Source organism: Hyalella azteca, unplaced genomic scaffold, assembly GCF_000764305.2.
Source record: "Hyalella azteca isolate HAZT.00-mixed unplaced genomic scaffold, Hazt_2.0.2 contig399, whole genome shotgun sequence".
Lineage (NCBI taxonomy): Eukaryota > Metazoa > Arthropoda > Malacostraca > Amphipoda > Hyalellidae > Hyalella > Hyalella azteca.
This window is the reverse complement of record NW_025930751.1, coordinates 167,516-193,687: the sequence shown is the minus strand read 5'-3', so window position 1 is coordinate 193,687 and position 26,172 is coordinate 167,516. Positions and strand designations below refer to the sequence as shown.

Genomic DNA, 26,172 nt, shown 5'->3' with positions numbered 1-26,172 from the left:
ACAATTCATTTAATTAATAAACTACCTGGTTCCGATTATATAGTATCATGTTGAAGCTCCAAATCGTTTCGGCTGTTTCTTTCTCGTCGCAAAATGTAAATTAGAAATCAAAATATCATTGGTTTTAATAAATTATTCGTTTTCAAGCGCGATTGTAAAATCTGTATATGACAGCATTGCAGTTTATTTGTGGAAATGACATCTTGTCGTAACAGTCTCGTTCAACAATTGACTAATATTGGAATATTCTTCCTACACAATCTAGCTCTTTTCTAATGAAAAAAGAAACCAAATGATTTTAAAGAAACAAATGGCAAATAAATTTCTTTTGCCAGGTTCCTGGCGTGTTCTTGCCGCCGTCTGCCTTCCTTCGGTTCCTACCAAACGCGTCGCTAGCGCGGCCCTGGGGCAAAGTGGACGCCATCCTGCACACGTCGCTTATGTTCACCGCCTGGGACCTGAGCGATGTACAGAACACTCAGAACGCTGTCGTCAAGAACGTCCAGATCTTTAACTGTCCTCTGGTCAGCCTAGTAACATTTTCTATATTGATACAATATAACAAAAAGTTCCATGCAAATCAGTTCCCGGAATGAAGAGCTGATACAGGAATTTCACGACTTGATGTGTTAAGACAATATTTTGTCCTACTTTATTATCCTGATAATCGGTAAAAGGTACCAATTGTCGTATCATAATTTTTTAACACAAGATAGAAAGAATAATAAATACGATCTTAAATCAGATATTTGGATTATTTTTTCTGCGGCTCTAAGTTGCCCAATCTCTTCTTGGCATGGGGTGCCTGGGCGAACGATTAGCCGAAATTGACAAAATTCATAATCATATTTTACAGTAGACGTAGGTTTCCACCTATCAACGTCGCGAATAGACAAGCTCTCAAAATAAAACATTTACATATAATAGTAAATATATTCACTGTAGTTCAGTGTCATTAATATAAGTATTAATGCGCACTGCAGTGCGGAGGAGGTAGCAGCGGGGCGCTAGTCCCCGCCATGATTGTGGCTGAGTGGGAAGCCTGTGGCGGAGGTGCTGTCATCGAGGCCAACATGGCGGTGGCGAGAGACGCGTGTGGCGTGTGTGGCGGCAACAACTCCACTTGCACTGACTGCCACGGAGACGTCGGTGGCAGTGAGTGAAGCTCGACTGTAGACCGGGGGCCTCCAAACTTTTTTTCACCATTGGCTAAAAGCAAGCTTTCTGAAACCTTCGCGGGCCGGTCACGCCCCTTTACTGTTAGTTCAAGCGTAACCAGGAATAAACGCCACGCTCGATTTTTATACATATTATGTTGAACTACGAGATATCCTAGGCGGGTTTGATGGAACCTAGCTGCGGGCCGTAGTTTTGAGACCTCTGCTGTAGAGGATCCATGGCCTCTCATTGATTATATCTCAATGATATAGTAATTATTCTTATGCCTCGCATCAAAATTTATTCAATTCACGAAACATCTACCGTTAGTCCGTCAAAACCAAAAAGCATGTAGACAGTTATGATCATTCTACACTTCTAAGTAGAAATTTCTGAATATTAAGAAATATTTAACTAAGAAAGTATCTACCACCTATCACTTCACCATTTGTTTCGTTTTTTTGTTTCAAGCAAATCACATTAAATCTATTTATAACTGAGTTTGGTCCAATCATCGTAACTTGGTTTCTATTTGTGCTTTAGCTTATCGTTTTATAAAAAAACTCGTTGCAGCTGTAATCAATATGATTGTGAGATGAACCTTGTCTGCCGCAGACGCGGTGTTCGCCTGCGGCAAGTGCGTAGGAGGCAACACAGGCGTACAGCTGAGCAGCGTGCGTAACTGCGCAGGCGCTTGCATCACGCCAGGCTCGAGCGCTGCGAGCGTCGTGTGCAGCATGAGTCTCTCCGACGCTGTCATGTGTGATGGACAGCGCGGCTCAAATGCAAGCATCAATGCGTAAGTCAATTAGCTTAGATGAATAATTTTTGTAATGATTCTCTATAGATCTTACATTGTACTTCTAAATCTAATCAAATTAAAGTTTTTTTTAATTTACAATTTTTTAATTTATGCTGTCGGTGTTTTAATTGCAAAATTTCTGTAATTTTAAAGTTGGTACTTTCGTTTGTTAGTTTGAATGCCACAATCATTAAATCTTATTTTGTTTGACTGATCACAATTTTATTTGTAGAGAATTAGATTGAATTAAATTAAGAATGTTGAGCAAGTCTATTATCAATTTACAGGTAAAATTTATAATAACCTCACATCCTAGAGGATAACGTGTGAGTATTTCATCGCAGGTGCGGCTACTGCGTGCTGGGCAACACAACTCTCCCCAAGGACCACGGGCTCGACAAGTGCGGCGTCTGTGACGGCACCAACGCCTGCGTCGGCTGTGACGGCGTCCCGCAGTCCCGCAAAGTGACGGATTTATGCGGCAAATGTCGGGCGCCTTCTGATCCCGCATTTAACAGTGAGAGATGATGCTTGTAAACTAATGATTTCTTGCTGGATGGATACCAGTGCAGGTACAATCGTGCATCTGATCAAAGATTGTGTCAATGCATTGTACAGTGTGAATAGGATTATTATTTTACCTTCTCTTAGGACATGAATTTCCTGTGCATTAGATATATGGGAAATGTTTTGATTTATCTAATGTATAATGTGGTATAAGAACGCAATCTAGTCTTAAGGCAAAGTTTGCTTCGGATTTGAAGAACACAGAATCTTTTTGCTATAGCCGCAACTGTCTTCTTAATCTATGTTATTATTTATTTCCTGCGCCTGCTCATATCACCGCAACAAAATGTTACTAGCTTGCCTTCTCAAGCCATAACATTCTCATCAAGCCCCAGAAACTCATAATCGTCCTAGAACAAGGTTTTAAACTTATAATCGTCGTACATCAGGTCTCGTAATCTTCTAACGTCGTACACCAAAACTTAAAAACTTATAACCGTAGTGCACCAGGTGTCCTTAAAACGTGTAACCAGTTAACCACCGTACATCATGACCTTAAGACTTTTAACCGTCGTAAACTATGTCTTAAAAACTTTTTCCAGGTCAAAAATACTTATAAACGTCGCGCACACTGCCTAATTAACATCAACACGTTGAACACATAAATTCATTGAAAAGTCACTAAAATAATCCTGCTGTTGGTGCAGACTGCACAGCTGTTGGCTCGCTGCAGCCATCAGTCCTGGACGTGGCCATGAGCGTCGGTCTGTCCACCAGCAGCTCAGGCCGGACTGTGACACTGCGGGCGCAAGTGGCTGGGCTCAGGAGAACTACACACAGCCTCGTGAACTGCAGCCTAATCGACGCCAATGCTAACGTAAGTTGCATTTCAAGTTTCTGTACGCGGGATTCTTGCTTATCCAGTTATAAAACTTGATTTTATTATAATGGTTGTAAAGAACATTTAGAATGCTAATGATTATTGATTGAATTAAATGTTAGTACCGTTTTATTATTTATTTCCGATACATATTTGGCAAAACGTATCTCTCAATCTTCAAATGCTTTTACATAGGGCAATCTAATGTAAAACGTTATGAAGAATTAAGACGGTCTTTGTAATCAATTATATATTTAATAAGTTTATTTGTGCTCTCGATGCTTGAAATATCGAACATATAGGAATTATTCAAGAGTGTACCCGCACTACCCATCGTATCGGGGATATTACTCAAGCTTTGATTTGTGAAGTACAATTTAATTTCGTCTTTCTTAATCAATACTAGCTTAGATCGAGATCGATAATCTCTGCATTATCAGATTCCTTTTCTCCCAATTCGGTTAAATAAATATTGCTTATTGAAGAGAAGCCAGTTTAATTTCACATCTTACATGACACGTTCACTTTATTCTCGTTCATCGTATGAAAAAACGTTTTCGCGCCATCCAAATTAAATTCATGTGTATAATTAAAAAAAAATACATTTTGATCTCATCTCTTCTTACCAGTTTTGTCATGATTTACTATTGCCCCACTAAGATCGAATTTGAAGGTAATATCAGGACACGAAATATCGTCGATGTACGCCCGATCAGCTTCTATATGTTCCTCGTATTTACTGTGCGCTAAGCGTAACGATGGATGAGCAAATCAAACTATTATTTGGAATGTTCCTAACTGAGTCAATGATGGCAGGCCAAATTCCAGAAGCTTTCTTTGAATTTGGGTACTAATACGGCCTTAGCGTCACCATAGACAGCTCGTGGCTGACTGTAGAAGCCTAAGCCCTAAGTCGCGCCCTCTAGAGCCAAAAGTCGGTAGGGGGCAAGTGTGGCTCAGCTGCCCCGCGTCAGCTCGAGTGGCTCTACGACAAATCGTTTATTCCACTAAGTTTTTAATATCTACCCGGAAATTTTTTTACCAGATGGACGTTGATATAGGATATATGGTTCACTTAGCGGGAAAAAATTATCATCTACGAATGGTTTGTTAAAAATGGATTGATGCATTTAGCATTTCTTATCTAATCGGTGACGTAGTTAAATACTGCGTTGGCTGGCATGACCGATGCACCAATAAAGATGCGTAAAGTGGTTTCCCTTATATCGTCTATTTCACTAGATACTTAATTTGCTTTCCTCTGCAGAAAGATTTTACTGGCCTGTGTCGTGATTCTGTTATAACTGGATGAAGGGGTTACCTCTTTTCAAAAATATGAAAGTTTATTTCAGTACTTTATTTTTTTTTGAGAAATCAACTGATTGCCGTGAGTTAACCTCTGCTTGTTTCACGAGTCAATTTATGTTTCTAAGATATTATTGTTTAACACGAGTTGATTATCTTCTGTTCCAGAAAATAATGGCAAGTAACACAATCTTCCGCGATGACGTGCTCGTCCTTGGCTTTGGCACCTTACGAGAGGGATCCTGGAACCTGGAGTGTAACTTTGCAACTAGGCAGCCAACATCGACGCCTGTACAGAATGGTTCTCAGTTACCAACACCTTCTCCTGGCACACGTACTGGTCCACCTGGCAACGGTCCTCCTCCTTCTGGCAACGGTCCCCCTCCCCCTGGCAACGGTCCCCCTCCTCCTGGCAACGGTCCCCCTCCCCCTGGCAACGGTCCCCCTCCTCCTGGCAACGGTCCTCCTCCCCCTGGCAACAGCCCTCCCCCTGGCAACAGCCCTCCCCCTGGCAACGGTCCTCCTCCAAGTACTGGAGCGCCTCCAGCAGGAAGTACTCCATTGCCGACAACTAGCGGCGCTCTCGCAACTCCCACCCAAGGAAGCTCCAACTCTGCGGCCGGAATGGTTGGCGTTGTGGTGAGTTGGCCATATGGTCGCTGTGCCCAATGGACACGGATATTTCACTGCAGCAGCTAAAATATAAGAAGACTTGAAAGCTGACAGTTACTATCCGCTTTACTTATTTCTCGGAATATCCATCCCTTTAGTGCGTGTATTATTTGAAATTATTCGGTTGCCCGGAACGAATTTTTAATAGTTACCGTTCAAAAAGATACCGTTTCTTATGCATATTTCCAGACGATCACGGTGCGCTCGAACTCATCGATCACGGTTGCCGACTCAACCAAAGCAAAGATCAGCATTGAATCGAACAGCCGCATAGAGAACAAGACTCCCATCCCGGTAGGTGGCACCAGGAATGTCCCAAGTGAAGTGAAAGAAAGTAGATGGCGATGTATGAATTTCTTACTTATTTAATATAATTTTATTAAAGTGCAGGGTGGTATTTTAGTTAATTGATAATTTTTCATAATATGAATCTATCATTTGTTCCTTCGAATAATGTTCATACTACTGAAAATTTAAATTTAATCTTATATCATGGCCATTATGCTGCTTAAAATAATTGTCTGAAATAACTAGCATAGCGAGAATATCGCTCGTAACTTTGTCATGTCCTTGGGCAGGTTACCGTTAAAATAGAGAGTGAAAAGTTGTCTGAAGAGTCACGCTGCGTACTGGTGTACGGAGGTAAGCTCTAACGCATCTTACATAAGTGCACCATGTAAAGTTCGCAAGGCCGGGGGGATATGAGAACTTTCCGTTTCTAAAGACAAATAGTCCACAGAAATGACAGAATAACCACACTATGTGGGGTTACTCGTACAGCCATTGTTTTTGGTGCAATAGGAGAGATAATACAAGAAGTTATTATGAAGCATCAAGACGTTAAAGACACGTTGGTTTCGTAGTAAAAATAATGTTTAGTACCATGAAACTTGTGATCTGAATTATTGGAAATTATAATTAACATCTGCATGGGACTTCGGAACTGTTTTTCGATAGATTTGTGGCAACTACAATTAATGCACAATTAATCGATATCGTCGATTAACATTATACCTGACCAATTTCTCAATCGCAGTTGAAGGAATTCGATAAGAATTTTTTTAATCCTTCTTCGATGCTTTCACTGTAGACAGCACTAGTAATTCTCATTGATGGCGACGAATGTTATTCTTGCAGCGCCGTTGCCGCAGCTGGTGATGGGTCTGGAGACGACGAGCGTGGACACGGCCAGCAACAGGATGACTTGCATTGTACCCACCAACGCACCTGTCGGGACTGCCTCCATCGGGGCCTTGCTCATACCCGGCGTGCTCCGTTTTGTTCGAGAGTGAGTGGGAATTTTTAAACAATTTTCTCCGCTATCTGAATGAAGTTAGCCTTTAATTGATTTGTTTTCTGTCTGCATTTCAAGGGTATCTGGCTTTCATTGTTGGTTTATTATTAATGTTACTTTACACATGATAATAATAACAGTGCCAGATTTGAGGATTAGGCTACTAGGCTAGTCGCCGATTCTGTGTTTTCACAGCTTGCTGTTGGTCTCGAACGCGCATCTCAATTTGCTTAATCGACGAGCCGCCTCGCCGATTCCAACCAGACCTTTTCACAGTTGGCTGTTTTTATCGAACCCAAAAATCCAATTGCTCCAATGTTGCTGATCTGAACTTTAAGTAATCGGTCACTCATTATTCTGTTTCAGCGGGTCAGTGAAGCTACAGTATGCGACTCTGGAAATTGTTGGTCCCGCACCCAACGCCTCAAACGCCACTCTGTCGCCCAGCGGCCGCAGGCTCGAAGTCGTCTTCGACACCAACATTGCTCTCAAGGGCGACTGCTTGAAGGTCTTCACAGACACTAATTCCTTTGGCTCCGGTGAGCTATGGTTTCAACAAAAGTCTAATCTGAAGTGTAGGTTGATCTGAACCAACCTATATTATATAAGTCTAATTTGAGGTAAAAGTTTATCACTAACAATATTTTATAAGTCTTATGTTAAATATGTATTGGGCCCAGGCGCGACGTGCAAGGTTCGTGATGACCGCCTCATCTACTCGCTCGGATCGGACGCTACCGTGGCAGCAGGCACGGCGCTCTCCTTCTCGTCGGCGGGCGGCAGCGTCACGCAGTTCACCGTCGGCGAGGCTTCGTTGCCCTCTGCTGCTGGGAAAATCACAGTCGTTCAGCCTGTGACGAAGGTCTCTTGCTACACTCTTGCGTTCACAGTTAAATCCGAACACTGAACACAATTTGAAGTCAATTTTGCAAAAAAATTGAATTGAATTTTTCTGTAAACAATTATTGCATAAAAAATTAGAATCGGAACGTGTTTCTCCTACCAACTGCCTTCTGGCGTTCCGGTGATACAACCTTCACCCCCATCTTTCAGGAAAAGTCGCTGGACTTCGAGCTGGTCGGTGATCATCAGGCTTGTAACGGCACGCAAGTGAGGATCCTGGCGAAGCCTGAGCGCTATTTGCTCTTCAAAGACGAAGCGCGCGTCTTTTGGAACATCACCTTTGATACAAAGGGCTCGTCCATGCTTCAGAAAGACGTGCTTGACACCTGGGACAGCATCCACAAACTCAGAGATAATATGAAGAAAGAAGTCACGAATGAGGGGGAGGCCATCGTTCTGCAAGGAAACATAGTAAGTTACTAATTATTATTTCCGTAGAATGTTTTAATGCCATGTGTATTTATATTACCCCGTTGTCGAATAAGACAGAAGTTTACAAAATGGTCTTCTCCAGCTTGTTGTCAGAAACTTTTCAAAAAATTTTATTTGTCACTTCAATTTCCAAGATCACGATGTGCTGTCTATTCTCGAGTTATTTTTTACGAACTCAATATTACGCTCTCTGACGAAAATCCATTCACTTTTGGTCACCGTTTTTGATGCGTGTGAGCCAACGTTGATTTTCAGCGTCACCACCATTCTTTCTTCTCTGATGAACGTTTGTGTTAACAGTTCAAGCCAGGTCTGGCATACCTGGTGATAGCTCAGGCAGAGTCAACGGACGGGTCAGACTCAAGCGAGCCGAAGGGCATCACAGTGAAGCAGCTGCCAGTGAGCAGTCAGTACCGCGTCACTATCCAGGGCCCAACGTCCATCGCACCGGCTTTCCAGTACGGATACCAGGCCATCGTCGACGCCTGCAATAATGCCGACGACTCCTCCATTTCAAAGCTCAAGGTTTAACCTGAATGAAAGTTTATTACATAATATCAAATAATAATGACAGAAAACAGGAATGCTTGGTGCAAGAGTTAACGTAAATTTAAGACGAATTTGGCTTTAGAATGGATTTAATTTTTTTGTGTTTCTAAGAAATTTATAGGGTTAGTATTCATACGGCAGGTAGTTTTGATTTTTTAATCTTACAGTCAGGAGTTTTTGACATGAGCCATCATGAACAACATCGTAACTTTGTAGAACTCTAAGCTTCCCAATAATGGTATTCTCTACACTGCAGCATTCGACATCTAGTATGAGTAGGATGTTCTACGTTCTAACTTTGTCTGCCTTTCAAGACGGTTGCACTATAATATCCTCAACAGTCTTTTATGGTCGCCTCGGACGTTCCCTCAACTGTATCTATTTTGCCACCACCCCAGTACTTTTGGACACTTGACGGCGACGCAAGCGTGTTTGCTGACTTCAACGGAGACACCGTCAACTTGCCCATGAACCTCGTCACGGGCGGACAGACGCATGTCATCGGTGTCACTGTCATGCAGGTGGATGCGCCTTCGAACATGGGGCAGGTGAGCGCTAATGATGCCTGTGAGATCTGACGGTAATGGTGCACATTTTGTGATTAACCACAATGGGTAATATATTGGGATTTCGGATGATGATGAAGAAGATAGATAGCTTATTTTCGCTCACAGAAAATAGAAACCATGGATAATGAAGAAGTCAAAAAGCAAAATTTCGTGGACATAACAGCTACCGACTTTTCTGAAAATGGGTTGACTTATAAAGTATGTTCTTAAAAATAGATGCAAGAAATCGTATTGGTAAGCTTCACTTTCTGGAGAAGAAAAGTAAATAGTTACCTACACATCGAGTAATGCAAATCTTCTGTCAAAAATGCTTGAAGTTCTTTGCTGTACTGACCAATGAGAATGAAGGTTGCCGTGTAAAAATTATCTAAATTATACTCAACAATGATAAGGAAGGTTGCTCTATTGCTATCTCTTTGCACCTGCTAAATATAAGACCTAAAGTTTAGGCAATCAATCTATGACTTTAGTTCAATGTTTCTAATTCATTGTTTAATTATCATTGTACTCGTACTTTCGCAGGGAGAACTTCTGATCAAGACTCAGTCTCTAGGCCTCGAAGCTGTGGTATCAACCACCAGCCTCAGGACAGGCACGGGCAACATGATACGTGTGAGCGGCAGCCGTTCCCGCGACCGCGACAACATGCCAGGAAATATGGCCTTTCTGTAAGACCGAGAAAAAAAAACATTTTAGATACTTGTACATCTCAATATAATTTACTATGGTTTGAGAAGCAAATAACAACGTTATGTAATCGTCTTTTTAGTGACGCACTACAATACCTATGCAAGCTCACGTCATCTTGGCTAAATTTATTATGTATGGTTGCCTGATATTCCTTGAGTATTTTCTTTTAAATTGAAATTCCCCTCAGTTAAAACCGTTGCTCGGCAGCTTATTTTTGCAGAAATAGAAATAGAGAAACAAAGATTCAAAACGCATTGCAGCCAACGAGTCAGATAGATAGGAGGTCTAAGATGGAGTTTCGATTCGAGTTGATGTCTTAACTAAGCCTACCATTACGTGCGAAGAAGAGACATTGGATTTATCTCAAAAGGTGGACGTGTGAGACGATGAATGGCAGCGGGTGCTTCGTCAGCGGGGCGGCCGGGACGGTGGCGCGTTTAGAGGTGCAGCTCAAGAACGCCACGACGAACATGAACCTTGTCATTCCGGCCTCCGTCCTGCAGCCTGGCATGTCAGTGAATCTAATCAAGTCACTTGATGCTAGAATATAGGCTAGAATATATTTTATTTTATATTATACTTGATGCTAGAATATATTTTATTTGAATATTCTTGGTGGCGATAATTGTCTCAAATGATTTAATTTTAATGTGTGTAAATCTAAAGAGTTGAATTCAATGAGCATATTTAACAGACACATTCGCTTAATGCTCCTCGTCTATAGACCCTTTACCAGCAGAGCTGGCGCAAATATCTGTGTGCGTAATTTCCAATTTTTTTCATGCAGGTATAAGCTGACACTGACGGTGTCCAAGGACACTCGCACGGCGTCCGCGTCTCTTAACCTCGACTTGCAGCCGGGCACACTGCCCGAGGTCTCCCTGGAAGAATCTATAATCCAGGCCATTCCGAATGAAAAGGTACTTCTCAGGAGAGCATTTCTTACCAGGGCTTCACTAAACGCATATCAAGTTGGATACACTTGGGCTCATTGAGTAGTAATTTTTCACTTTTATGATGGCGTCACATTTATTCAATAGCTCAATTGTATTAATTCAGTCCAATTGAATGCATTTAAATCATACTATATTATGTAAAGAATTGTTCGTATGTAGCCTCTTATGGCAGCATGGATATGTTCCTTTTAGTGTACTTATGAGCAGAAGTGCTTGCAACCTGTATGGGCTCACTCGTTGGAGTTCTTAGTGTACATTTCTTTCTTAGTTCTTGTGTACATTTTTTAACCATTTTCCCTGCAATATCGTAGTTTATCATAAATTATTTTTATATTTCAATTTCTTTTTCCGAACAAACACCGAATATTTTCTGTCAATTTCCCGTGCGATTTAAATTAAGTTATCATACCATTTCAAATGAAAGTCACTTGAATATATAATTGAAGGAAACAAGTCTTTGCTGATTCGCATGAGATTTCCAGGTGGTAGTGAGGGCCTTCTTCACGGCCGACGCGGACGCCGAGGCGCAGTGGCAGCCAGTCGTGCAGAGAGGATTCTCGTACAAAGAAATAATCAACGCGTCTGTTGGGGCGGGCCCCACCACCTTCGAGGTGAGCTGCTACTCTATGTTCTTAGATGCTGTGACCAATAATTCAGACGCAGGGAGAGCAAAAAATCTGATTAAAAATATCGAAGCGTGCGCTTCCCTGTTATAATTAGGTTATTCTGTTTTAATAAGAAACTTTGTAAGAGTTCAGATTAGACTTCAAGTTTAAATTTTGTATTCAGTTCGCAAAATTATGTTTCCTGTAGTTTTTGCAGTTATCACTCATCTAGCGTGATCAGTTTCATTATTTCACTTAAGAAGAGCTGGTGTACGTCTGAGTTTTTTTAGGTTTAATTGAACATCGATCAAATGGATGTGGTTCACCTTTATTATTTTCATGTTTGGGGCTGATTTTAACTATTCGCTCTATCAATCAAGCATTTTCCAAGACGCATCTGGCCTTGAACCAAAAGGATATTTTCGTTTTAAGTGTTAAGTTATGAAATGTACTTCGAAATTTTTCCTAGGCCTTAAGAAAACATCTAAACTGCACTCACGATTTTCCTTTTACATCGTTCGTGACCAATTCGCTCCGTCCCCGCACTAATTATTCTATTTGACTGAACTATGCAGCCTTGAGCGGAAGCAAAGAGTTTTGTGAAGACCTCATAGAAGTGGAACAATTTGATTTCGTTTTTGTGCGCAGGGAGAATCGAACCGACGTCCGTTTCCTCTGATAATCTCGCCCGCGTCGTCCGCCGCCGGGCAGCGTTTCGAGGACGACTCCCGGTACAAGTATCGCCTGCTGGTGACCAGCGGCCATGGGGCAGATGCCAGGGCTGGTTATGCTGACGTCATCGTCAGAACTAATTCCCCTCCTACGGACGGAAGCTTCAAGGTGGGTATCGTGAAATTAATACGTCAGCTGATCAAAATTATATTCTTAAAATACGCGAGTCAAATGTTCGTAGTAACAGGCTTTAATCACACGATTTTTAAATTATTGTGATCCATGAAGTTAAGTGACCAAAACAGCTGTAAGGTTCAATAATTTTTTAGGTTCAACCGGCTTCGGGTGAAGCTCTCGTGACGCAGTTTGCCCTCCTGGCCGAGTTATGGACGGACGATCAGTCGGACTACCCACTGAGCTTCACCTTCGGCTACAGCGTCAGTGGGTTGGGCGGCGGCAAGACGATCTGGTTGAGCACCGTTCATGGCGACGCCTTCAGCATGAATGTCTCTATTCCCGTCGGTTCGTAAAAAAATCCTTTGGTATTTCTTTATAAACACAAAGGGATGCGAAAGGATGTTCTGTGATATAGTTTTTAGCGTTTAAATAAGTGAGAAGTAAATCCAGAAACTATTTTGGACATTTCACAGGCTTTCAAAGTCTTACATGCTTATTTTTTCATTGGAAGTTCTGCATAAGAACGGTTCAAAGTTTCAATTTCATTACCAAAAACTTGCAGTGAAGTCTGGCTCGACTGGCGCGATGGTGTGGCTGCGTGTCTGCGACTCACTCGGCCTCTGCACCGAGCAATCGAAACCCGTCACCCTCTCCCTGCCGTCTGCGATGTCGGCCCAAGTCTTGGGGTGAGTACAGGCCACTTCAATGTATTCTGATCTCATAAATTGTTAACTGATTTTCTGCTTTTACATCACACAATAATAATAAATTCCTTTAAATTCGAAGTTGGAATTGCTTTAAATTCATAGTGCCTGGATCCGTGCATTTCCGACGACCTGGGAAAGTGGGAAGACAATAATAGGAAAATTGAAACATTGTGGTTGCAACAGTTAGAAGCAAAGATAATTTAGCAACTAGATAATTACAAATTGAAAGGGACCGGAATTTGAAAAGTTATGTGTCTATTAATTTAAATGAAATCGGAAATTGTAAACTAACATCTGGGTTGTACTTCGATGCTACTGCTGAAGAAAAAATGAAACATCCTGACTGCACAAGTTCACCAATTATGAATTTTTCTGTTGGGGCCAGACTGGAAATTCCGTTGCGAAACATCCATTTCACTTTTCTCTTGGTTATATCAACTATTAATTGGCGAAAACCCGTAGTATGGATACATAGTTAATGGAAAATATAAATGTTTCCTTCATCAATATACAATGTCTAAATTTTACCGAATGACCAATTTATGAATTTTAATTATACTTGACGGGGACCCTGAGCAGGCAGCTGTCGGCGGACATCGCCTCGAGCATGGCGTCGGACGACTCGGTGGAGGCGGCGCTTCAGCAGGCGGCTGGTGTCATGGCCACCCTCAACGCTCTGGGCGACACAGACAACCTCGACCTCGTCAGGCTCCTCGTCGAGAACCAAGCCAAGAAAAAGATCAGTGACATAGAAGGACGGTTAGTGAAGTTCCTTCTCTTCTTACTTGAACTGATGTAATAGCCGTGATGGTCGATCAAAATGAAGCGCTGAGCACGCTCATGCTCATGATTGGTCGCCTAATATTATGATTATTATACTTGGAGAAGAGCATTTTCTTCAAGTAAGTTACATAATTAGAAGTGATTGCATTCTATAATTCGGTTCTAATGTTATGGATGTTTATGAGAGTGAAGTTGCTCATTAAGACCAGTGGCAGTTGGATTAGAACATTGAACAGTGGTATATTAATGGACTGCCTGTCAAGGGCTGGGTTAATTTCACCGTTGTGCTGGCAGGCTTGACGGCAATGCGGGGGCACAGGCAGCTGCGTTTGGTTTGCTGAGCGGCTCGCTGTCCCTCATGAACGAAGTGGACTTGTCGCTGGAGCTGATGCTGCAGCTGCAGAGCCTCAACACCAAACTCCTGAGCGTGATCAGCGGCAAGCCTGCGCAGGACTTCTCCAGCGACCAGCAAAGTGAGTGTTACACTGCAGGACTTTTCCAGCGACCAGCTCAGTGAGTGTTACACTGCAGGACTTTTCCAGCGACCTGCTCAGTGAGTGTTGCACTGCAGGACTTCTCCAGCGACCAGCTCAGTGAAAGTTGCACTGCAGGACTTTTCCAGCGACCAGCTCAGTGAGTGTTGCACTACTGCAGGACCAAAACCAACGTTAATAGCCATTATCTACGTGCTGATCTGCTCGTGAGCGACGCGTCTCTTGTTCATATTATAAGTAACTAAATTCAGTAAAGTTGTTGTGTTGGATATGCAACGGCTGCCATTCACACGGACCAATTGACATAGTCTGGTGATTGCATTTCAGTGGGCTGATGTAGTCTGTCGTGACTGAGTTCGTTGTTTACAAGTCTCACATCTATTAATTTTTTGCCATTAAACATCAGGATTTTCTTTTTATATGCAGCAATGAGTCTAGATTCCAGAAGTACTGAAGAAGCCGAATAGTCCTCAATATGGAACTATTGTAATTAGTTTGCAAGGAAAAAATGAATTAATTTTAATATATTTGCTTAATTTGTGATTATTGGGCTGACAGTGAGACGCGATTAGTCATTGTAGCTGGAGTGGTAACTGACAATATGGCAACATGGACGGTTAACACGTTAACTCGTAAGTTGATATTTGCGTTGCCACAAGATTCCATGTATCATGGAAGGTCGAATAAGCACTTTTTCGCCCACTGCCATAGGCCATAGTGAAAGCTTCCAATAACAGCCGATAATTAAGCGCCATTCTCAAATATGAATTTGTAGTAGCACAAATTCAAACTTATATTAGCAAATATTTCCTTACCTCCACAATGTTTCGGATTTCAGTCTTGATGATAGCCCTAGTTATTTATTGCATTTCAATACTACAGGCATATTCTTACAAAACAACGCTCATAGCAAACGAAACCAAACACCTCGACATTTGAATCTATATATTATGAATTTGAATCTATATTGGGTAGATTCAAATCCAAAGAAGTGTTTGAAGCAAAAGATTACCAAGTCCGTTGATTGATTAATTCAGTAACCTGAACCCCAGTGTACGACCGCATAAGCTCAGCGTCGTCGGGGTCGGGCGCCCCCATCTACTACCCCAAGACTGACGAGGACCTCGACGCGCTGAGGAACGGCGGCGCGCCCTCCGGCCGCAAGAAGCGATCCACCGACGCTGCGGCGTCGCCGGCATACTCGCCTATGACGGATGCACAAGTAGGACTGTGTGACATTTGCATACCATTTGAAATAATTGTACATTAAATAGTATGCATATTAAACCATTGTGCGCTGACATACTGTCACCAGGGAGTGAGATTATTCTTTCTGTAGCATCTCATAAAAGTTCGTGTTTCCCGTTGGTTGGGTGTTTACAGAGATGACATTCTAATTTTTATAAGGTTGTATTTAAGCCATTTTTAATCGAGCAAAAATTTTTTAATGTGAGAATTAATTTATGCAAAGCAAATTTAAAATATGCAATAATTCACACAATTAATTTTCTGTTTGAAAGGATATTGGCTGGCAGAATTTTTTTAAATTTTAGTCTTAGTTATCTACTGTTAATTCATTGAAAGAGAAAGGCACACATGCGATAATTCGAGTAATATTTCAGGTACGAACGAGCATCAAAATAACCGAGGCCATAATCTTCGCAACAAATGCGACTGACGGCACCACAAGCACAGCGATGGACAGCTTGATCAGCAACATGCAGACGTGAGTTGTGCCACGGGATCATCCCTAGGTTTGGTTTTGCTTTAAATCAAAACTTGTACAGAATAATGGATTAGGGGTAAATCAAATTTTAGAATAATCTTTCAATATGCTAGCTGAAATATGATACATGTTTAGGGAAGTACGCGTTTTTTCTTTTGCGGCTAGCATATGATGATCATGTTTTCTCATTATTGGATGTCATGTGACCTTTATTTGTATAGTACGCACATGTGATATGTTCGTTAGTATATGCTTTTCATTAATAATCTTTTAAAGACATAGTCCAACTTTTGAATGTAGCCTTCTCAGTTCTATTTTAAAACTTTATTCAATTCTATGATGTAAGATTCTGTTAAGAGCTTTTTTTACCGGGTCATTGTATGGGTTTGATTCGATTTTGAAAAAAATACCGATAGGCCACTCGTCTTCTTACTCCACTCTCACTCACCACTATTCTCTTCTGTCACCCTTTTTAACATACCTGCTGAACCACTGACTTCAAATTTCCTCAATTCAGGTTGAGTTCCATGACACTGTTGATTGAAGTTATTTTTGTCATGGTAAATGTTCATTATTGTTTTCGTATTGAAGGTACGCGGCGGGTCTGTGTCTGTCACAGACAGTAGTAGGCCAGACGCAGACCGTGGCTGAGAAGCTCGTGGGCTTGAGCGTGAGCAGGAGTACGCTGGTGGACGAGGTTGACCACCGCTACCCTCTTGTTAAAGACTTGAACAATACCAGGAGCTTCATCACCGACCCTAATTATGTCAGTGATTGTTTCGGTGCTCTTGCAAGTCGCCACTTTGGCTTATAAAATGGCCAAGTTTTAATCGAATATAAGAATTACGATCACTTGATAGTTTTAATCGCAAGCTAATCAAGAATTTAGATGCAAAGAAAGCAACCAAAAAATTCACCATTTCTTATGCGAGAAAACGTTCCGGAGTCCAGCTCTATCGTCAGTTCAAAAACCCAAAACTAAAATACAAACAATTAGCATACTATGCTTCACATTGAAGATATTAAAAAATAAATTGTAAAATTAAAAAATATGAAAGAGGTAAACATGAACAGAAAAATGTATCTATTTACAATTTCGAGTGGATATGGATTGTAGGCCAAGTATAAAAATGGCGTGATGTCATACCGACATACGCAGATGCGCACGGCGCCCCCCCCCCCTCCTCCTGGCGGTTTTCAGACATTTGTTTAACGAAAATCGACGTTTCCCGGCTTTAGGATCCGCTTTTTAGATTTTTGTTCTTTTCGTTTCAAATTAAATGGGTTTCAAACGTTTATAAACAGCGACTTTCGTATTTGCTCTACTTTCCATGCTATGCACTGAGAATTTGAATTTATTCTTAGTGCCTTTTCACTAAATGGGTTTCCCGGTTTCCCTTGCAATTGGTATATATTCTAATTTTAAAATTTTTGTCTAAGCAATAATCTGAAGGTTGTTCCCGATAGTTGCAATAGGAATAGTGTTTATTGTTCAATTCCTTACTTTGGTCCCGCTTCGGAGAATATGACTAAGGAGTTGAAAGTTTTGTTCTCTAAATGCCTCCCAAATGGAAATATTTATAAATTGCTGGTGAATAATTTTGAAATCCGTTTTTTTAGTATGAATATACACTCCCCGTTCCTATGCGGTCGTCCCTAGTTTATTACTATAGTTGTGCGCCGTGCGCATCGGCGTGTGTCGGTGTGACATCACGCAATTTTTATACTAGGATGGCGGAGCATAAAGGAAGGAGTTATAGAACAGGAAAGCCACTTGCGCATTGCCCTCATTCAGCTGTATACGTTCATGCCGAGCAGTGCAACGTCCCGGTGTCCGATAGTGATTTTAGAGTTTTAGCGTCCACTACTGGTTTTTATTACCTATATTAATTTCTAAGTGCCTGTGTATTTTTAAACAAAAGCTTAGTTTAAATATCGCTTACTTCTCATATCCGAAATTGTTTTCGCATGTTTTCTTTGCTTTTAATTCTTAACAAATAGCCATTCGTCGCACCACAAAAGCAATTAATGCATTGTAAGTAGCCATTAAGGCGGCTATGTGCAATGCTGAATGTTGCCAGTAGAGCTGATTTGGCATACATATCATCAAAGTTGATGTAATTCAAATGCTGTTTCATGTGATTTATATTTTACTCAGTAGAGTTTAGCTGACACCTTTTAACTTATCAAATATATTCGTTTAAATATTTAAAAGTTAAAGACCGTAAAAATGATTCGAAATTTACAAATGCAGAAAAATTCTATTCTTTGATGGCCTGCAGGTGGTATGGGGCCCTGTAGTGCAGCAGTTCCAGGAATGGAAGTGTGGGCAGAAGGACCCGACGACAGGCAACGATGTCAGTTGCTACGGGGCGTGCCTGGTGCACATGCAATTCCAGTACAACATCACCGCCCCCAGCATGAGTGACTGGGCTAGGGTCGGGCGTGGCTTGCAAATAAGGTGCGTAGAGTTACAATTTTGATATTTCTATTGTTAATTGGGTGAATGAATGTGAATTGGGCACTTCGATTGCACAAATTAATTTTCAAGCTATATTGAACAAATCCTTCAAGTATAGTTCTGATAAATTATATATTGCACCAACTCAGATATTTCAAATTTGACAATCATCTGCAAAAATTGTATTAGCCACTACAATTGAACTCTGAGGATTGTTTTGGTCACATAAATCACAGATTTCTTATGTATATTTTAAAATGCCTGCAGAGGCGAGATGGTTCGCACGGCGTTACTGAACCCTGTCACCGGGGCGGAGGTGAACGCTTCGGCAACCACCACACCGTCGGAGTATTCCATCAAGCTCAACAACACCAGCATCAGTAACGACAGGGACTTCAAGGTACGGCCATGCCTTCTCCTATGTCCATGTAGTCATCACCTTTACTGGTTCTTCTTTATCCAAAGACTATAACATTCTTTTGATGTTCATCTCTTCTCAATCAAACCCTACATAACTATAGTTCGGTACACAAAACTTGTTGAGTATCTGAATTAAGTGGGCATCTGATGTTTTACCCGCAGTGTCTATTTTGGCGCGACTCGATGTGGAATAGGACGGAATGCAACACAACGAGCATCATCTCCGACCAAGGCGTGGCGTATCTCGGGTGCCGTTGTCCCGTACCTGGATACGTGGGGTGAGTTTCTCTCTCAAGTCTGGTTCTCACTTGACATCAGGCATGAACACTGTTTATTTGAAGTTTTGTTAGGAGTGACTGTGAAATCTATTATCCATGACATATTTCGATCAGGTTAGAGATGAAAATTATTTGAGGGTTTGCTGTATGCTCTGCTCACGAGGCGCTGTTTTCGAGGATCATACGCTAACAACTCACATAAATTTTCCCACCTTCGTTGAAAACAAACAAGGAAAAGTTAAGCGAAGTTTTCTGGATAGATTTCAACGAAATGCAAATCGCCAGACGATGGCAATGTGGCTTCATGGTGAGGTCGGAAGGCGGAAAAACGTAAGGGCTTTGATCCCAGCAATCAAAAATAATTTCAAAGTATCCATGCATTTATGTTACAGTTACATTCCATTTTTTCTTTTTGGATAAGTCCACAGGATTGTGCGCTGACATTCTGTCCAATTCACTGCCTTTTTATTCGAAGTAATTTTTCCGAGTTGACGCTCTCCTTCTCTTCCAGATCCTTCTCGGTGCCGAAGCCCTCCAACGTCTCCTGGAACGCTACGAGCATCGGGCGCAAATTCAAGCGTGTAAAGTTCATGTGAGTGAAAACAGTTCTTGCAATATCATGCCTTCATCATACATTGATGCTAGAAATTATCTGTAAACTTAGGGCTCTGCTTTCATTTAGTTCATCTTACAAGACAGAAATTTTTTATACTTTTCTCAACTGCTATTTTGTATGAAGAAATAAAATGTCCAGATTGTAATTAGGTCATTGTTTTTTTCACGTGGGTTTATACGCATATTGTATCGTAAATTTGTGTTTGGTCTTACACAAAAAATCATGAACTTTTATGAAACGCATTTCGCCGCTTTCCACCATCCTTTGAGATCCAGCCTTAGACAACCTGACAAACACCGCATTGGTTGTTATCAATCGAATTGAAAAGAACATGATATATGAATTTGATAGCAGCGTAAACTGAAACTACCACCACTCAAGTGTTCCAGAATACTTGGTCAGATGGTAAAAGTTAAAAATGACTAATAATGTATAGACGTCGTTCACTTCCAGTATAAAAGAGAACTACACGGCGGTAGTGGGCGAAAAGAAGAAAGAGTTCGAAGCAGCCCTCACCATCCAAACTGCTGCCAGACTCAAGGTCTCGCCTGACCAAATTGTCAACCTCACCGTCAGTAAAGGTGAGAAAATCATTTGGCGAATATTATGTCGACTACAACGGGCATCTCGTTAAAATCATGATCATTTTAGTCTTAAATATACATACTACTAGTCCATACATTTGGTGCATGATAATTGTCTTATTTTTTCTTTTTCTGCTACGAATATTCATTAAAATTTTAGGATTTCATTGTATTACATAGAGAATTTCTCACAATTTCAGTTATTCTGTGATTTTTACAGTAGATGTTAAGCATAATTAAAATATTTTTGTTTTCTACACGATTTCACTTCATCAAAAAGAGTACCAACGTTAGACCAAAACATTCATGGATTTTTATATATAGTATATACATCGGAACTGAATTGGAAGTGTAAATTCATGATTTAATATATGGTCACTCGTTTTTTCTCATGAACAACATGGATACAAAATTCACTTGATACATGCTGAAACTTTCTTGACTCTTTGCCATCAGGAAGCATCGTGGTGGATTTCCTACTGATGCAAGAGACAGGATCGTTGCGTGCCGCCAGTATGGAGGACGTCGATATCCTGTTCGGCCAGCTCCAGGATCTCATCAACTCGGGGCAACTGTCCTTTAATTTCACCTCGCAGGCGCTCACTGTGCTGCCTCAGAGCCTGGACGGCTCCGGCCCTCCGGCCATCAGTACGTCGTGTTACATTTTATTTATTTCTTGAAATACATAGGGTTTTGAAGGTAAAAATATGATTATTTTTATGAATTAGCTGACGCATGTCTGAGTCTGATGTTCCAGGCGACGGTCATCAATGTCTGGCATGTAGTTATACAGTCAAATTAGTTTATGATAATTCCTGGTTTGGCTAACTTTTCCTGTGGGTAATTCCTGATTCTAGTATTCACCTGCTCATCCATAGCTTAATTTCATTTTTTAGTCAGAGATAATCTCGAGAAAAGCGAGCATTATCTTAATAGCCTCTTTTTATGTGCGCGTTTTAATTTTAGAAAAGTTATTCCCTTAAAAAATCCAATAACCAGCTAAGGTTGTGAAAAAATTCAACGTCTTTTTAAATGCAAAGGTATTAAAAAAAAACATTTTTGTTGGATTCTACCTGATTAGGTCTAGCAGAGCAGAACAGAACACCCATCATCATAGCGGGTGTGGTGGGAGGAATCATGGTCATCGGCATCGTGGTGCTCGGCTGCGCCATCTACAGGAAGAACAAGAACAACATGGATAAAGTCAGCGCGCTGCAGGTGAGACTAAACTTGCCTCACTCAAATATCCACCTTAAATGGGATGGCATAAGCAGTTATTCAGTAATCTCTGACGACCGAAACGAGGAATTCTATAATTTCGACACGAAATTGCACTGTGCAAGAGAATAAGTATTTACCGAAGTTGCTTGCATTCCTCAGAACTGGTCATGTATTATTTATGCGTGTGTAATGTGTATTAGTTTATAGTCTTCTAATTTCACAATTTCATTTTACATAGTGCACCTTTCACGCACACTCCGAATTAGTTGCTTATATTCATTGAAGTCTATTTGTAGCCTCGATCGCGTTACTTTTTATTAAATGGAACGAACAGTTGCATGGAACATAGAAACGAATTCACAGGTTTCCTCCAACATAAAACAATAGGTTCAATTGGAAGTAGTTCACTATGGATAAACACACCATTACGACCAATTGAGGCCAATGATTTCATTTCTACCCGGAACACATTTATCACACATTTAACCGAGTTTTGACGTTTGCCTCTGCAGTCGACACCAGTCGGGAACTTGCCGCCATCGTACCGCTCCATCCACTTCGAGCAATCGCTCGACGGCTCCGGCGCTGCGCTCGCCAAGCGCAACCCTCACTACGCGTGAGTCTCGTGTCGCGGTTGCCAAACGATGCCAATAAGAAGTAACGCTCGTGGTTTAGGTCGACCTTAGAAGTCGATTCATAGTTTGGAAAAAGCTTGGTAAGTTATCACACTCAGATGTCCGGGTACCGAGGACTTGACCTAGCATATATAGACGTATAAAGCCCATATGCTTGGTTCTTGCTTTATACTTCCACTTCGACTAAGACTTTACTCTAATTCGTATCTCACTTAATAATTGCAACTAAGTATTGGTCTAGTAATTATTTCACATACAGTATCTCCCATGAAGTTCAACACAAATGGCAGATTAGTGAACTTATCCGTGATTTCTATAAACAAAGTGACTTTGTGTGCAGGGACTTACGAAGGCTCGAGATGATTATATTGAAAGTAGATGGGACTTAATGAAATTACTCTTGGTTTCAAAGTAACCATCTTGCAGAGACCTGGACACCAGCGGGGCGTACACAGGTGATGGCTTGTACATCGAGCACCACGGCAAGAGCAGCGCCTCCAGCATGCGCTCCAGCGGCCTAGGCTCGTCTGTAGGGTCGGGAGGCCTCGGCGTCATTGATGATGACGAGGCCCCGGTACCGGCGCCCTTCAGGTACAAGAGCCCCACGGCGTCTGAGCTGGACCGCTCCGGGCCCATCCCACCACACATCGTAAGTGCGCTGTGCTCTCTTAAGGGAATGAACCCTCGCTGCACATTGCAATCGTAATCAAAATTCTCATATTTATTGGTAACTTAATTATAGAATACGTATAAATCATAACTAGTAATACAAAATTTCATCCGATCAAGTTTCCACACTTGGCTCTTCTCCTACATTTCCATTGTTGTTAATAGCACAGTATCTCTGTCCCTCTTATTACAGTCTGAGCTCAAGGTTCAGCTTGCAGTCCACCCAAGATCTCCAAATAAATTTTCTTACTTTACACTGAACGTCTCAACACATGAATCCATAAATAAAACACGAAGGAGTTTTTTATTGTATTACGTTAACAATTATTTAGTATTTACGGTAATTTAAAATTGAAACTAGATTTGCTACCAAATCTAGCAATGCTAGTTCAAACATTAATTTTAACTGCTGTTGTTTATTTGTGGAGATAATTAAATCATATCTTCACGTTGAGAATTTTGTCGTGGTTTGCTGTAGTATTTGTTGAGACTGCGCGTAATTAATATTTTTTAGACTGAATACTGAAATTTTTTGTGTTTACGCGTTGGACGATTTTCTACATTATTCGCTAATAATTTCTTCAATAAACTTAAATCTAAATCCACCTCTATATTAATATTTTATGAGGTAATTAAATAAAAATAACTCGTTTGAGTGAACCGCGTGTGACATCTTGAAAGCTTCAAACGAAATCGTTCTTCGTGAATATAGAGCAAGACAAAGGGGAGGAAACTACCTATACATTTTTATGACATCATTCACAGTCTTGCTGAACTCAATGCATTATTCATTTTCTATTTGACATCGTATCATCATTCACTGTTTGTTTGAAATCATTGCACACATTCCAAAGGATTCAAATGGAGCGTCAGAGAGAAGAAGTTATGGCCGAAGTTTGTGCTTACCTGCCGACCTGCCAGGCAGACCAGACTATAATGTTAGTCATGATTGGGTGCAGGGCACTCAATATAACCGATATTAACAGGTCCTGCGCTGCTCAGAAATATCCTGCAGGTTTGGTTGGTCTCTCAGCATCTCGACGTTCTTGTAGATTTTCCCTTCGAAAGTAGCCTACGTGTTTGCCGTCGAGTTAGATGCGCTATTTGTTGTTCTAGTTACATGTAAAGCTTCCGTATGAAAATTGCTTTAGCGCTCCATTTGTATATTAATCAACAATCTTCTACAATTTGTGCATTTCTAGATTGTCCTCGTGTTTATTTCAGTTACCGCTGCTTTTGATATCTGTAGTCGTGTTTGCTAAAATATCCTGGGCTTGCTGTCTACGCGTTCATCCCATATGAGGTAGTCGTGTTATATATAATTTGTCACCCAAATATATTGCTGATATATCTTAAGAAAAAACACTGTTGTCATAATTTTCTGACAAAACATTGTCAGATGAAAGGTAATGTGATCGTTTCATTAGATAATGTTGATTTTTTGAACTAATACTTCACGCGCTTGATAGCGGTGCCTGCTTGCGTAGATCGCTCCTTTGTATACCTGCTCGCTTCTACTGTTATTGTCAGCGAGGTATGGACGTAGCTTGCGAGAAAAAATAGGACATTTTTGCAATAAAATAGTTGACGACTTGGCGTCTTTGCGGAGTATGCAGTGGATTGACTTACCTGCTCATTTCGATGCTCCAATTATATTGGCTGTACAGTTTCGCTTTCATTCAATCAAAAAATCATTGATCATCAAGATAATCCATTGCATAAATTGTTCAGTTTCTTCTCATCTATCATTTAAAACATACTAGGGCGCACGCCACATATGTTTGCATGTTAAACACATTAATTGTCATCTTACGTTATTTATGCTGTATTTCCTCTTTAAAGTGAAAAATGTATAGAATTTTAAAATTATGGATAAGTCACTGTTCTGCAATGCAGAGTAGCTTGGGCTTTGCTATCATTTGAGCTTGGCGTGCTTGTCATGGGTGGGCCACTATTCGTTATAGTAGTTTTGAAACATTTTGCATTCTATCATTCCTAAATGAAACTGCGACTGCTTATGAAATCACAGCGATCAGTTTATTCGATGAATATATTTAAATTAGTTACAAAATTGGGTATTGTTCATCATGATAATTATGCTTGATGGCTTAGATATTACTTGACGAAAGGGCGAGTGACATCTCATTAGGTGATATCTCATTTGCGTACGAAATTAACAAAATATTTAAAATTACGAACTTTAAAACATTAGCGATATCGCAATAATATTTGAAATATTGCATTTATGGTAATTAAAATTCATTGATATGCGTAGATAGTGGACAAGAAATCTTATATGGCCATTTTCACCCACAGCTCGAGCAGATGAAGGAGGATGAAGAGAAACTCCCGAAGCCTGGCAACGACTTGCCGTAGATTTCGTGGATTCCTCCCCAACATACCACGACGCCGGATGCTCTGTGATCAGTTATAGTCGTTCAAATCATCCTTATGCATTTGTCTTTATTAATTAGTTTGACACAACTGGTTTCAATAGTTAGTTTCCTGTCGTAGAATATTATCTAGCGTGATTCTCCAGAACGTTCTAACCTAAAAGTTATCAAGTCATAATCTCTTTGATTTTTACACTCAATGCATCGTTTGAAAGTTTGCGTACTTTTACGTAACTTTATTAAGTTAGTGGGCAAATTGAACTTCTATTCGCCTTGAACACAGCGTATTCTTTACATATCGATGCTGTGCCTTAAAATACCAGCGTAACGTAGTTATAAATGCGGAGTGTTTTCATTTCGTTTTATTTTATATTAATGCACATGTCCCAGCACACCGGCCTTTATCATCAGGCATACAATGTCGCAAAGCAACTTATACTCTGCCCATTGTCCTAACAAGTGTTGCTCCAAGCTAGAACAGAGTTGCAAATACCATTTGCATAGATTATGTTATTTTAACTTCTAAAAATTATTTATACACGAATGTTCTTTTGATTAGTAGATGATGGGCTTCTATCTAGTTTGCACAATCTGAACATTAGAAGTATATCAAATTTTCTTTTAAAAGAAATACGATTGAGTGTGTATGTACGTTACTAATTCATTTTAAGATGTATAGTTGCTGGCAGCATATATTGAGCCATGTATTCTGATAAAATTGTTAATTTCATGACATTCTTTGAGATTGAAATTGTTTAAAATTTTTGTGCACGATACTTGCGAATTTTATGTTTAATTTTATCAATATTGGCAAATAAAACTGGAAGATCTCAATTTAACTGTTTTCATTTTTCTCGAAACGACGAAAAAGCTTTTGGTGGTTCACATTTATCTACATTCAATAATTAAAATAATTTTGTAATCATTTAAAAACCTTCATTTTTTGCTCAAATCATGAAATGAACTTTGGAATGGGAGGGCGCCGGTTGTTGGTGGTCTATCCACGTCGCTGTA

At 40.6% G+C, this 26,172-nt stretch overlaps 1 protein-coding gene across 1 annotated transcript in view; it reads left to right on the top strand.

Annotated features, from left to right (window-relative positions):
* The window catches only part of LOC108670871, a 49,476-nt gene extending 23,484 nt beyond the window's left edge, over positions 1–25,992 (top strand). Inside the window, exons 26-61 of the mRNA XM_047879748.1 lie at positions 336–524; positions 984–1,155; positions 1,774–1,957; positions 2,305–2,477; positions 3,175–3,344; positions 4,821–5,291; positions 5,514–5,618; positions 5,903–5,966; positions 6,462–6,612; positions 6,985–7,157; positions 7,299–7,480; positions 7,672–7,932; positions 8,254–8,478; positions 8,901–9,050; positions 9,594–9,739; positions 10,132–10,272; positions 10,549–10,681; positions 11,200–11,328; positions 11,971–12,162; positions 12,324–12,516; positions 12,734–12,857; positions 13,458–13,637; positions 13,956–14,134; positions 15,208–15,377; positions 15,778–15,881; positions 16,473–16,647; positions 18,164–18,342; positions 18,610–18,742; positions 18,925–19,040; positions 19,552–19,632; positions 20,110–20,237; positions 20,697–20,888; positions 21,322–21,458; positions 21,974–22,077; positions 22,523–22,745; positions 25,082–25,992. Coding sequence (XP_047735704.1) covers positions 336–524; positions 984–1,155; positions 1,774–1,957; positions 2,305–2,477; positions 3,175–3,344; positions 4,821–5,291; positions 5,514–5,618; positions 5,903–5,966; positions 6,462–6,612; positions 6,985–7,157; positions 7,299–7,480; positions 7,672–7,932; positions 8,254–8,478; positions 8,901–9,050; positions 9,594–9,739; positions 10,132–10,272; positions 10,549–10,681; positions 11,200–11,328; positions 11,971–12,162; positions 12,324–12,516; positions 12,734–12,857; positions 13,458–13,637; positions 13,956–14,134; positions 15,208–15,377; positions 15,778–15,881; positions 16,473–16,647; positions 18,164–18,342; positions 18,610–18,742; positions 18,925–19,040; positions 19,552–19,632; positions 20,110–20,237; positions 20,697–20,888; positions 21,322–21,458; positions 21,974–22,077; positions 22,523–22,745; positions 25,082–25,141 — 5,889 coding nt within the window. The 3' untranslated portion in view covers positions 25,142–25,992. The remainder of the gene's footprint in view (positions 1–335; positions 525–983; positions 1,156–1,773; positions 1,958–2,304; positions 2,478–3,174; positions 3,345–4,820; positions 5,292–5,513; positions 5,619–5,902; positions 5,967–6,461; positions 6,613–6,984; positions 7,158–7,298; positions 7,481–7,671; positions 7,933–8,253; positions 8,479–8,900; positions 9,051–9,593; positions 9,740–10,131; positions 10,273–10,548; positions 10,682–11,199; positions 11,329–11,970; positions 12,163–12,323; positions 12,517–12,733; positions 12,858–13,457; positions 13,638–13,955; positions 14,135–15,207; positions 15,378–15,777; positions 15,882–16,472; positions 16,648–18,163; positions 18,343–18,609; positions 18,743–18,924; positions 19,041–19,551; positions 19,633–20,109; positions 20,238–20,696; positions 20,889–21,321; positions 21,459–21,973; positions 22,078–22,522; positions 22,746–25,081) is intronic.
* The last annotated feature ends 180 nt before the right edge of the window (positions 25,993–26,172 follow it).